This window comes from Hemiscyllium ocellatum, chromosome 4 (genome assembly GCF_020745735.1).
Source record: "Hemiscyllium ocellatum isolate sHemOce1 chromosome 4, sHemOce1.pat.X.cur, whole genome shotgun sequence".
NCBI lineage: Eukaryota > Metazoa > Chordata > Chondrichthyes > Orectolobiformes > Hemiscylliidae > Hemiscyllium > Hemiscyllium ocellatum.
The window spans coordinates 138409035-138421799 of record NC_083404.1 but is presented as its reverse complement, the minus strand read 5'-3'; the positions used below and the strand labels follow the sequence as shown (position 1 = coordinate 138421799).

General features: G+C 42.0%; 1 protein-coding gene across 3 annotated transcripts in view; it reads left to right on the top strand.

Moving 5' to 3' along the window:
* The window catches only part of LOC132815118 (transcription initiation factor TFIID subunit 4-like), a 137437-nt gene that overhangs the window by 30348 nt on the left and 94324 nt on the right, over positions 1–12765 (top strand). For all 3 annotated transcript variants that reach the window (XM_060823898.1, XM_060823896.1, XM_060823899.1), the window contains exon 10: positions 9203–9372. In XM_060823898.1, coding sequence (XP_060679881.1) covers positions 9203–9372 — 170 coding nt within the window. The remainder of the gene's footprint in view (positions 1–9202; positions 9373–12765) is intronic.

The window sequence follows — 12765 nt, the reverse complement described above, 5'->3', positions numbered from 1 at the left end:
AAATAAAACCTGGAACACTAAATTATATTAAATCAGTATGTAGGCTTGACATGCTGATAGTGGTTATTGAGTGTTTTGCTGGAAAAGTACAGCGGGTCAGGCAGCATCTGAGGAGCAGGAAATAGACATTTCGGGCCAGAGCCCTTCATCAGGAATGACTTGCTGATAGCCCACAACACACCTAGCCAGACTCCTAGTGAGAGGAGGTGTGCAAGAGAAAACCTGGAATCACTTATGGGGAAAGTCCTTTCATGCCAAGTATAATTGGGAGCATTTTGTCACTCTCGCCTCGGAGTGTGATTATTGCCCTGTAACCTGGATCGTATGCTCATTCCCTGTAGTTCTCTTGAACCGTATGCTTTGCAGAAGACGATATATTTCTGTCTTCTCTTGGTTGGCTTGAATATAGAACAGTATGGTGCAGGAGCAAAACCTTTGGCCCACCATGTTTGCTGACCATGATGCCATTCTAAACTAATCCAATTTGTCTGCATGTGGTCTGTATCCTTCTGTTCCCTGTCTGTTCGTGTGTCTGTTTAAATGCCTCTTAAACATTGCTAATGTACCTGCTTCTATCACCTCCTTTGGCAGTGCATTCCAGGCACCTACCACCCTCTACATGAAAAAACAACTTGCCTTGTACATCTCTCTTAATCATTTCCCCTCCTCACATTAAACCTATGTCCCCTGGTATTTGAAATTTCCATCTTGATGGGGGAAAAAGACTGTATATCCATGCCTCTCATAATTTTATAAGCACTTATTACGTCACTTCTCAGCCTCCAATGCTCCAGCAAAAAACAGTGAGTTTGTCCAATCCCTCCTTACAGCTAATACACTCCAAGCAAGAAAACACCCTGGTAAACAACTCTTCCACTCTCTCCAAGCCCTCCACGTTGTTTCAATAGTATGGTGGAAGATGTAAACATTCAAAGGCAACTGTCACTTGAGATATGTCTTCACCCAGAGACTGGAGAGCCTGTGGAATTCTGTGCCGCAGAAGGCTGTTGAGGCCAAAATATTGATTATTTTCAAGGTGGAGCTGCTGTGGTTGAAAGGTATGGAACAGGGGATTATGTTGGATGATCAGCCATGTTTGTGTTGAAAGGCAAAGCATGCCAAATGGCCAACTTTTATTTCCTGTCACCTTTTCCAAGTTAATTCTGCAATTCTGATCTCTTCTATGTTGATGTCGCAAATAAGACAACCTTGAGGATTACTCGGAATTGTAATTACTCGGTTCTGTATTTCACCGCGTGGAATTGCCCTGTTGAATCTTCAACTATACAAAACGTTGGAATATTGTGTACGGTTCTGGTCGCCCCATTACAGGAAGGATGTGGTAGCATTGGAAAAGGTGCAGAGGAGTTTTACCAGGATGTTGCCTGGTCTGGAGGGAAGGTCTTATGAGGAAAGGCTGAGAGACTTGGGTCTGTTCTCATTGGAACGAAAGCAGCTAAGGGGGGGATTTGATAGAGACATACAAGATGATCAGAGGATTAATTAAAATAGATAGTGAAATATGTTTTCCTAGGATGATGACGTCAGCTTGTACAAGAGGGCATCACTACTAATTGAGGGGTGATAAATTTAAGGCAGATGTCAGAGGAAAGTTCTTTACGCAGAGAGTGGTAAGGGTGTGGAATGCCCTACTTGCTAATGTAGTCAACTCAGCCACATTAGGGAGATTTAAACAATCCTTGGATAAGCACATGGATAAATTTGTGATTGTGTAAGGGATGACTGAGAATAGTTCACATGTCTGCGCAACATCGAGGGCCAAGGGGCCTGCTCTGCGGTGTTCTGCCTGTTCTATATCCGACATCTGGATTGTTGGGGTTGGTGGTCAGAACACCTGTATATACTTCATCCTTAATATGTGACAGCAAGAGGGCAAAACCTTCGACCAACTTAGATCTTTTCCTTAATGAAAACAGGTCTTTTAACCAGCTGTGTTTGAGATGGTCTATATTAGCTCTTCAAAGAGTTAATACAATCTGATATTCAACTCTGCATGTATTTTATGATCACATCTAACTGAATTGGTTTATTTAAATATGGTAATATGGTAAAATGCATGAAATGAAGGGGCATTTTTGAAATTCTCTTGGGATGTGGGTGTCACTGGCTGGGCTAGCATTTGTTGCCTGCCCCTAAAGGTGGTGGTGAGCCAACTTCTTGAACTGCTGCAGACCTTACACTGTTAATTCATACGATGACACAGGCTTTGGGGGACCATTCTTAGTCATATAATTGTATGTGTGACATCCCTTTCTGGTTCATGAGTGTCACTGGAAAGTAAATCCCATACCCCTTGTGTATTGAAAGGTCACTCGGGTTGTTCCATTTTTCATTTAGGGCATAACCCTGGAGTATTTCCCAGTGCTACAACTTAAAGTTTAGAGTCTGAGTCATACAGCACTGAAACAGACCCTTCAGACCAACTCGTCCATGCTGACCAGTCATCCCAGTTTGACCTCATCCCATTTTCCAGCAATTGACCCATATTCCTCTCGACTCTTCCTATTCAGGTGCCTTTTTAAATATTGTAATTGTACCCATCTCGACCACTTCCTCTGGCAGCTCATTCTCTGCGTGGTAAAAATTCTTTCTCAGGTGCCTTTTCAAAGCCTTCCCCCTCACCTTAAGTCTATGCCCTCCTAGTTTTAAACTCCCCTGCCCTCAGGGAAAAGACCTTCACAGTTCACCATATCCATGCCCCTCATGATTTTATAAACCTCAATAAAGTCACCCCTCAACCTCTGACACTCCAGGGGGAGAAAGCTCCAGGCTTTTCAGCCTCTCCATATAGCTCAAACTCTCCAACCCGGCGGCAACCTTGTAAATCTTTCCTGCACACTTTCCAGTTTAACAGCCTTCCTATATAAGGATGACCGGAACTGTACGTAGTATTCTAAAAATGTCTTAACCAAAGTTCTATACGGCCACAACGTGACATCCCAACTCCTACAGGGAATGCATTGACCATTGAGGGTAAGTGTAGCAAATGCCACCTTTACCACCCTCTCTACCTATGACTCCACTTTCAAGGAATTATGTACTTGCACCCCTGGGTCTTTGTTCAGCGACCCTCCCCAGGACCCTACCATTAAGTGTATGAGTCCTGCTTTGGTTTGCCTTTCCAAGATGCATCACCTCCAATTTATCTAAATTCCATTTGCCACTCTTCTCCCACTGACCCATCTTGATCAAAGTCATGTTGTACCCTGCGATAACCTCCTTCACTGTCCACTAAACTACCCATTTTGGTGTCACCTGCAAACTTACTAACCATGCCTCCTGTATTCCTATCCAACTCATTTATATAAATGACAAAAAGCAATGGACCCAGCACTGATCCTTGTGGCACACAGCTGGTCATGGGCCTCCAGTCTGTAAAGCAACCCTCTACCATCACCTTATGTTCAAGCCAATTTTGTGTCCACTTGGCTAGTTTCCCTTGCATCCCATGTGATCTGACCTTACTAGGGGATGATAATGAAGGCTATGCCCTAAATGTTCACTCTCTTGCTCCTCAGCTGCTACCTGACTTGCTGTATCCTTTCCAGAACCACACCTTATTGAATCTAACCTTACTAACCAGTCTACCACGCAGAACCCTGTCGAACGCTTTGCTGAAGTTCATACGGACAATGTCTTCTGCTCTGTCCTCCTCAATCTTCTTTGTTTAGTTGGGGATCAAGGCCTTTACTTTGTATCCAGTGTCTTCCGCAATTTCAAATATCTAATGAAGTGAATCAGATTGTCTGATATTTGGCATTTCTGTTGTTCTGACTCATGTTTATGCTGCTATCAACATTCACAAGCATCTCAATTTAGGTGAGACTACTTACAGTGTGGAAACAGGCCCTTCGGCCCAACAAGTCCACACTGACACGCAATCCACCCAGACCCATTCCCCTACATTTACCCCTTCACCTTACACTATGGGCAATTTAGCATGGCCAATTCACCTGACCTGCACATCTTTGGATGGTGGGAGGAAACTGGAGCACCCGGAGGAAACCCACGCAGATACGGGGAGGATGTGCAAACTCCACAGAGAGTCACCTGAGGCAGGATTGCGATGTGCTTCCCACTTTGAGTCTGTGGGATCTTGCTGCATACAAGTTGGCTGCTGTTTTTCTTAAATTACAACAGTGACTCTACCAAAGTAAACCAGCTGTAAATCCCTGTGGGGCATTCTAAGGATATGGAGTGCAGGGCAATTTATGTAAATTCAAATTCTGCAATAATGGCTTTGTTCTACCCTGACATCACAATATAAAGCATTTTTTGAAGTTCTTGAGGTAACTGAACAATGACAGGCAAATCTGTAAAATGCATTATTGTATTTAATAAATTTGGAAATCAGTTATAATGCCGGTTCCCAAGGCAAGTTTTATTTCGAAATTTGTGCATTGCAAGTGTAGCAGTGTCATAATACTAAAATTCAGAATGTTTTTCAGAATTGGTTGATTAATTACAGTTATGGTAAAAGTGATGGTAGGATGCTCTCAGACTGTAGTTGCACCATTTGAAGGTCTGTCAAGGTTTTTCTATTTATCATATCTAGGACTTTGTGTTAGGCACCTGGGTTTAGTAAGTATAGGCCATACACTTGTATATAGGTGAAAACCAAAAATTGGTTTGCATTTATGGTTCTGAAGAGTTGTACCAGACTTGCAATACCAACTGTTTCTTTCTTTGTAGATCCCTGCCAGACCTGCTGAGTTTCTTCAGCACTCTGTTTTGCATTTTTATATAACTTTCCATAATCACTGGATATCTCCAAGTTCTTTGCTGCTAATGAAGTGTTTTTGAAGTGTAGGCTTTAATATAGGTAATTCTGCATGCTGTCCAACAATATAATAATGTTTTTTTTTGTCGTGTGATTGAGAGAACTGACAGCCTGTTCTTGTTAAAAATGGTTCTGTGGGTCTTTGATGTTCACTCAAGCTGGCAGATTAATGATGTGTGTGAAAAAAACATCATCTACAAGGTTTAGTGGATGTTTAACCTGGACTTTTGTGATTGACCTCTTTAGTTGTTGAGCATGAACTGGGGTCTTAAAAACTGAACAATGCTACCAACAGGGCCACAGCTGATGAGCAAACAAGTTATGCTAGACCTGTACAGCTGAAGTATTATGCTCAATTTTAGGAAGCATGTCAAGGCTTTAGAGAAGGAGAAACCATTGACCCATTTAAAAGAAACTCGGAGCTGTACCTGAAATGCTGTAATCTGCAAGGTTGTACACCAGGTGCTGGAAACTGGGGTTAAAATGGAGTGCTAGGTTTTCTTGGGTATGATGGACAGAATGGCCTCTTCCTGTGCTGTACACTTTTCTATGGTTCTCGGCTGCAGAGGAGATCCCGTGGAATGTCTGCAGAGATGAGGAACTTCAGTTAATGTGGAGACTTGGTGTTTTTCTTGGATCACAGGAAGTTAAGGAGAGATCTAATAGGTATTGAAAATGAAGAGTGGCTTTCATTGTAAAGGAGAAACTGTTTCTGAGGTCGGTTGGAAATGAGAATTTTTTTTTCTTTTGTACACTGTATGGTATGATCTGCGATGTGCTTCCTGAAAGAGTAGCCAAGACAAAATTATCAGGATCAAGAAAAGAAATTTGAATGTATTGCTAGAAAAGCAAACTATGGGAAAGGAAAGGGGCATTGGGACTATTTGGATTGCTCTTTCAAGGAGTCAGGTGAGTGGCCATCGCCTACTCTGGAAAGTTCAGCTTGTATTAATTGTAATAAATAGCACAGAAGTAAATAGTGACAATACATGCTGAGCAGCAGTACTCTGAATTACTTCACGTAATGTTTCAGGATTTGAGTAAATGTATCTTGATCAATGGTTGATTTCCTTTAGTTCCCTTAATTGTGTTGTGCCTCGAATGCATGCCATAATTGGAGTGTTGTGATGAAGTATTTGGCTTCGTAAACTTCGTGCAGCCAACAAGCACTTGACTTCATGTGTCAACTAAGCAAGCCTTGGAATGTTGATGATTTGCCATTGGAGCATATGGGAGACTAGTTTTGTTTAAAACTTGTGCAGTCTGCTGCCTCTTTCTAGGTATAATATTGAGTGTGAAGATGTGGATCTTGGCAGTACAAGGAGTAGTTGAGGTGAACAGTGTGGATAGATTTCAGGGTGAGCTGCATAAACCTATGATACAGAAAGGGATGTATTGACAGTGCGAGATGGAGAGATAGCAGCAAGCTTGGGTGGAGCAAATAGAATGATACAGTGCAGTACCATGCCCTTTGGCACTTGTTGTTCTACTGACCTGTGAAACCAATCTGAAGCCCGTTTAACCTACACTATTCCATTTTCGACCATCTGCTTATCCAATGACCAATTAAATGCCCCTAAAGTTGGCAAGTCTACTGCTGTTGGAGACGGGGCTTTCCATGCCCTTGCTACTCTGAGTAAAGAACCTACCTCTGACATCTGTCCTATATCTATCACCCCTCAATTTAAAGCTATGTCCCCTTGTGCTAGCTGTCACCATCTGAGCAGAAAGGCTCTCACTGTCTACCCTCTTGAACCCTCTGATCATCGTATATGTCTCTAAGTCCTCTCTTGACCTTCTCTCTAACGAAAACAGCTTCATGTGGACAGTTTGGGCCCAATTGTCTGTTTTACTGATGTAAATTTCTCCACACACACTTCTGCTCAGGCGCACCAGTATCCCTATATTGCATTTACATTTACATTTGGTTTGATTTAAAATGTCATGAGTGATGTGACCTACAATTCCCATGGGTACCAGCTGCCCAGAATGCTAACTAATGGGATAGGTTTTCTCCCCTTCATTTCCCTCGACCTCTCTTTTGAAGTGTCCTGCAAACTGGGCCGTGCAGCAAAAGCAGTGACTGAAAAATCATGCTGTGCTGTAATCAGCCACTAAGAGGTGCCACAGTATACAGTGATTTCATTTCATGAACTGTAGGGGGGCACTCAGTTTTATTCAAGAATGGATTCTGACGGCCTGTTTAGAAACCAGAGGGTGGGAGGGGCATGCATGTTACCATTTGGAGCAGCCTCCCTCAAAGGGTACTGGAAGGCAATGTGGCAGTAATTTTGAAAAGGGAGTTTAAATTTTGCTTAAAAGATAAATTTGCAGGGAAGGAGTAGGGGAATGTGGGACCGGTCGAATAGTACATTTAAACAACTGGTGGAAGAAGACAAATGTCCTGTATTGTTCTACAAAGCACAGACTACTTCTCGTCCTCCTTATTTCAAGTCTCGTTTCAGGGTTCAAGGCAGTCCTGGATTTACAAATGCTCGTATTTACAAACATGGTCCCTTATTTCTATTAATTTTGAGAATCTGACATGAATATTTGCTTATATTTATGAATGGTCAGTTTAAACAATATTGTGTTGTGTTCTGACTTGCGTACATTTCGACCTAACAAAACACACACAAACTGAACCAGTTCATAACCTGGGGACTGCCGGTAAAAGTGTTAGTTTCATTGGCATAGTTATAAAGCCTGAAAACGTTGTATCTATTTAATGATACAGACACTCCCATCAGGTGAAATGACTGGGATACAAGTTGTGACTTATTACCCCTCCAGTTCCATTCCTGATGAAGGGCTTGTGCCTAAAATGTTGACTTTCCTGCTCCTCAGATGCTGTTTGACCTGCTGTGCTTTTCCAGTGCCACACTTTTGACCCAATCCAGTTCCATTCTAGCATATTGGGGAGGGGATTCTAGCTTTAGTTAGTTTTAAAATAAATCCCTGTGGTGTTACCACATGAATCTCCCAAGGCCGCATGTGTTTTCACATATGGGCATATAAGAACCATGCTCACCATTTTGGAGAGGCAATATCCTGGGGGGACTTTTTAATCAATCCCTGACCAATATCCTGTTACTGTTTGCCATCTTTGCGGTGTTAAAATTGCAGCAGCTTGTGGTAGGTTTTAAAATAAATGTAATTGGCTGTGTAGTCGTTGGGAAATTCTGAAGTCGTAAAAGCTGCATCACAATAGACAATAGGTGCAGGAGTAGGCCATTCTGCCCTTCAAGCCTGCACCACCATTCAATATGATCATGGCTGATCATTCCTAATTAGTATCCTCTTCCTGCCTGATCTCCATAACCCTTGATTCCACTATCCTTGAGAGCTCTATCCAACTCTTTCTTAAATGAATCCAGAGACTGGGCCACCACTGCCCTCTAGAAGAAGTTTCTCCTCATCTCTGTCCTAAATGGTCTACCCCGAATTTTTAAGTTGTGTCCTCTGGTTCAGAAATGAACCCCCCACAAGAAGGCATCTTTACCAGGATAATGAAGGGTAGGCAATAAATGCTGGCTCAGCCAGCAATATCTGCATCTCCTGAAAGAAGTAGTACTCATTTGTTGGCATTGGTTCAGTGGGTAGCACTTCTGCCTCGGAGTCAGAAAGGTGGTACATTCAAGTTTCACCCCAGTGTGTTGAGAACAAACAGAATCTAGGGTCATTCACTGGAAGCGCTGTTACCTTTCAATTTGCGATGTTAAACCAAGGCCCTCGTTCAGCGAGGAGGAAATCTCAGAGATTTTGAGTGTTTTGGAGATAACCCCTTGCTCTAGCTAATGTTTTATCCTTCACCTGACATTACTTGAAACAGATTATCTGGCCATTATCGCTTTGCAGTTTATGGGAGCTTGCTCTTTTGAAGCTAGCTTGCCACACTTTTGTTCTATTAAGTGATTGCATCTAAAAGAGTACTTCATTGACTCAAGGAGTTTGTCATGATAGAAACATAATTTTTTTTTAAAGCAAATAAATCAAAGGGTGAATATAGAAGCGTGTTTCTCTATGCTGAAAAATTAAACAAAAGCAAATCCAAGCTAGTCATAAATTCACTGAGGTATACTCCAAGTGGTTAGACAATAAATATTGTTTTCAGAAGTGGTTGAGGCAAATGAATGTCGCAAATGAAAGGCCAGCAAATAGACATGAGAAAATGGATTAGATCAGTTTGTTGAAAGACCTGAATATGGCAGTGTCAGTTGAGAGAGTGTGGTGTTTGAACATGGTCACAAATTAATTGGGCCATGTCACATGTTTTTGTGCTGTTACATTCTGTTTAATGTGCCTTTCTTCTCTCATGAAGCCGTTGGTTGTTGAAAATGTTTGCTTCCTTTTGAATAGCTGCCTTTTTCTACTACATGAATGTTTATTTTAATTCTGCAGGGAGGAGGATGACATCAATGATGTGGCCTCCATGGCTGGGGTTAACGTCAATGAAGAGCGCGCACGCATTCTTGCAACAAACTCAGAATTGGTGGGCACTATTATCCGGTCCTGTAAAGATGAAGCATTTCTCTCCTCTGCATCCCTGCAGAGAAAAGCTTTGGAAATAGGTAAGTGACCATGTCCCAGCACAACACAAAATACTGGAGCCATGTCAGAAAGAGACAAGGCGGCACAGTGGTTAGCACTGCTGCCTCACAGCGCCTGTAGACCCGGGTTCAATTCCCGACTCAGGCGACTGACTGTGTGGAGTTTGCGCGTTCTCCCCGTGTCTGCGTGGGTTTCCTCCGGGTGCTCCGGTTTCCTCCCACAGTCACAAAGATGTGCGGGTCAGGTGAATTGGTCAAGCTAAATTGCCCGTAGTGTTAGGTAAGGGGTAAATGTAGGGGTATGGGTGGGTTGCACTTCGGCGGGTCGGTGTGGGCTTGTTGGGCCAAAGGGCCTGTTTCCACACTGTGAGTCTAATCTAATCTAATCTAACCATTGTCATGGGTGATTTTAATCTGCATATCAACTGGAAATATCCAGGGTAACATGGAAGACATCGGGAATTGTTTAATTTCATTTCATTTACACGCTCTCTGGTAAGAGGTTAATTTCGATCTAATAATGTATAATCAAGTAGGAGTAACATTGGACCTCATCAAGAATCACTTGGGAATAATGATCACAACATGATAGAACTTTAAATTCAGTTTAAAGGAGAGTAACTCTGATCTCAAAACCGTGTCCTCAAATTAAACAAGGGCAGTTAGAGGTATGAATAGTTATCTAAAATGTGCTGGGTAAATAGACCAAGGGGAAGGTCAGTAGTTGAGCAGTGGCAGGCATTTAAGAATATATTACATAACGCTCAGCAAAATGTATTCCAGTCAGAAAGAAATCAGTGAGAAGGATGATCCACCCGTGGTTAACGAAGGTGGTTAAGGTGAATATCCAATGAATAACAGGCATACAATATGCCAAAAACTAGAGTTTGGGGTTTTTTTTGGAAATGAGCAGTGGATGACTAAAAGGCTAATGAGAAGCAGAAAATTTATTATGAAAACAAATTGGCAAGAGCTATTAAAAACAAACAACAAGAACTTCCATAAGTATCTAGACAAGAGTAGCTGAAGTGTGAGGCCCCTTGGAGGGTACAACTGTGTAATTAACATCTGGGAGCAAGGAGATGGCAGGTAATTGAAAACAATATTTTGCATTAGTGTACATAATGGACGAAACTATAAACCTGCTGAAGAAAGCCAATAAACCAGGAGTTAATAAGAGGAATGATCTAATTGAAGAAATAAAGTATTTGACACTCGTGGGACTGAAGACAAGACAAGATGCCAGAGCCTGATGCCTGTATCCAAGTGTGTTCAAGGATGTGACTGCAGAAATCATGCTGTCATTGGTTAAAATATTCCCGAATTTGCTGCTCTCAGGGAGGGTTCCAGTGAATTGGAAAGCCACAGCTCAAAAGTTTGAAAAGGTTTGGCTGGTAAGGGTTAGAGCACAAGTGCAGATTGTATCCCATCAGCTACCAGTTATACAACTGGCTTCAATAGACAGGGGATGGGGCTGGCTGTGATATGCCTTTGTCCCCTTTCAGCTTCAGTTATCTCTGATACTCCTGGCTGGCTTCAGGTGATGCAGTTCTTGCAAGCTTGAGTTTCTCTGTAAAACCTGCTGCCTTGATCCAAACTTCTGCCAAATCTTCTGTACTTAGCTACGTTGGTTTCTGACCTGGCTAGCAAGGAATACAGAGGATAATGAAATGTTGGCCCTTGCTTCAAATGGGTTGGAATATAAGGATAGGGAAGTCTTCATGCAGCTGAATGAGGTGCTGGTGAGACCACGCATACTGTGAGCAGGTCTGAACCTTTAGTTTTGGGAAGGTAATATTTCACATAGGCAGTGCAGAGAAGATTCCCTGGGATGACCCCTGGTAGGGAGGGATTGTCTTCTGAGCAAAAGTTAAACGAGGTTGAGACTGTGCTCACTGGAGGTTAGAAGAATGCGAGTTGATCTCATTGAAACCTGAAACGTCATTGGATGTTGAAGATGCTTGACAGGATAAATGCTGAGAGGATGTTTTCCCTCGAGGCAGAGTCCAGGACCAGAGGGTATAATCTCAAAATAAAAGGATCCCAGTTTAAGACTGAGATGAGGAATTGCTTCTGAGGGTTAACAGTCTTTGTCACTCTTTACCATACAGCTGTGAGACATAATCGTTTTTTATATTCAAGGCTGAGATAGATTCTTGATCTAGCTGATTAAAACTTGTTCATGATCTCAGGGAGATCACACTCTTCAGTCACATCTTATTTTTTACTTGTTTACCTGGAGAGAATAAGCCCCGTCTGTTCACCCTTCCCTGATATTCTCCGTTCTAGCATCAAGCTCATTTAATGCGGTGCTTTCACATGCTTATTCTTCATGCAATGAAATATCTATTTTCCAAAATGAAAAGCAAAGCTCAGCAGGTCTGTGGAGAGAAGCATAGTTAATATTTTAGTTTCATGGACTTGGAATGGAAGTAGATTATATCCATCCAATTTGCTGCCTTATTCCTTTCTTTCCCTTCCATTCAGAACCATCATGGAGTTATTTATTCCTAATACTGTACCATCTCCTTCCCAAAGTACCTTTCCTTGAATGTGCAGGCGATGCAAGACCTGTCCTTGTGCCTACTCCCTTCCCACCATCCAACGTCTCAAACACCTCACCGTTGGATGGAATCGTGATTTGAATATGATCCTTTCAATTTAATATACACCATTCAGTACATAGTCTGTCCGCTGTATAGCGCACTGCCAGACATTGGTAGGCTGCTTTGCAATGCACTTTTGTCCAGTTTGCCGTGTGACTGAGTTTCCATTTGTCTGTTTTAGTTCTCTACCTTGCTCCTTCAGTGTTCCAGTGCAGCTGAATGTTCAGATGAAGAACAGCATCTTGTAATTCCATTTGACATTTTACAGCCTCTTGGACTCAGCATTGTGTTCTCAAATTCAGACAATGGGTTCTGGCCCCTGTTTCCTTTCTCTTTGTTTTGCAGGTTTCAATTTTACTCTTTTCTTTCATTACTTTCAAATGAGAACTGTTCATAATTTTGCCACTTGCATCATCTCCATGTGTATCTATTCTTTCTTTACTCAACAACATAGGACCGTTATCATGTATCATTAAACATTTTGTCACTACTTCTGTTTTACATAGTATTATAGACTTTCCTTTTTATTTTTCTACCCCCAAGCTGCTGCTTGCATTTAATAATCTGTTATGTTTGTTAGGACCATTGGCTTGACCAATAATTTTGTTTTTCTCTCTGTCCACATGGTAGGTATGCTTATTGTTTCCAGCAAGTTTATTGTTAAAGGCTCACTTGGTTAAGTAATGCCCTTTAGGTAAGGAAATCTGTCCCCCTTGCCTGGTCTGGCCCACGTGTAACTCCAGACCCTACAGCAATTTAATTGAATCATTTAGTGCCCTCTGAAATAGTTTTAATGAGTTACTCTGTT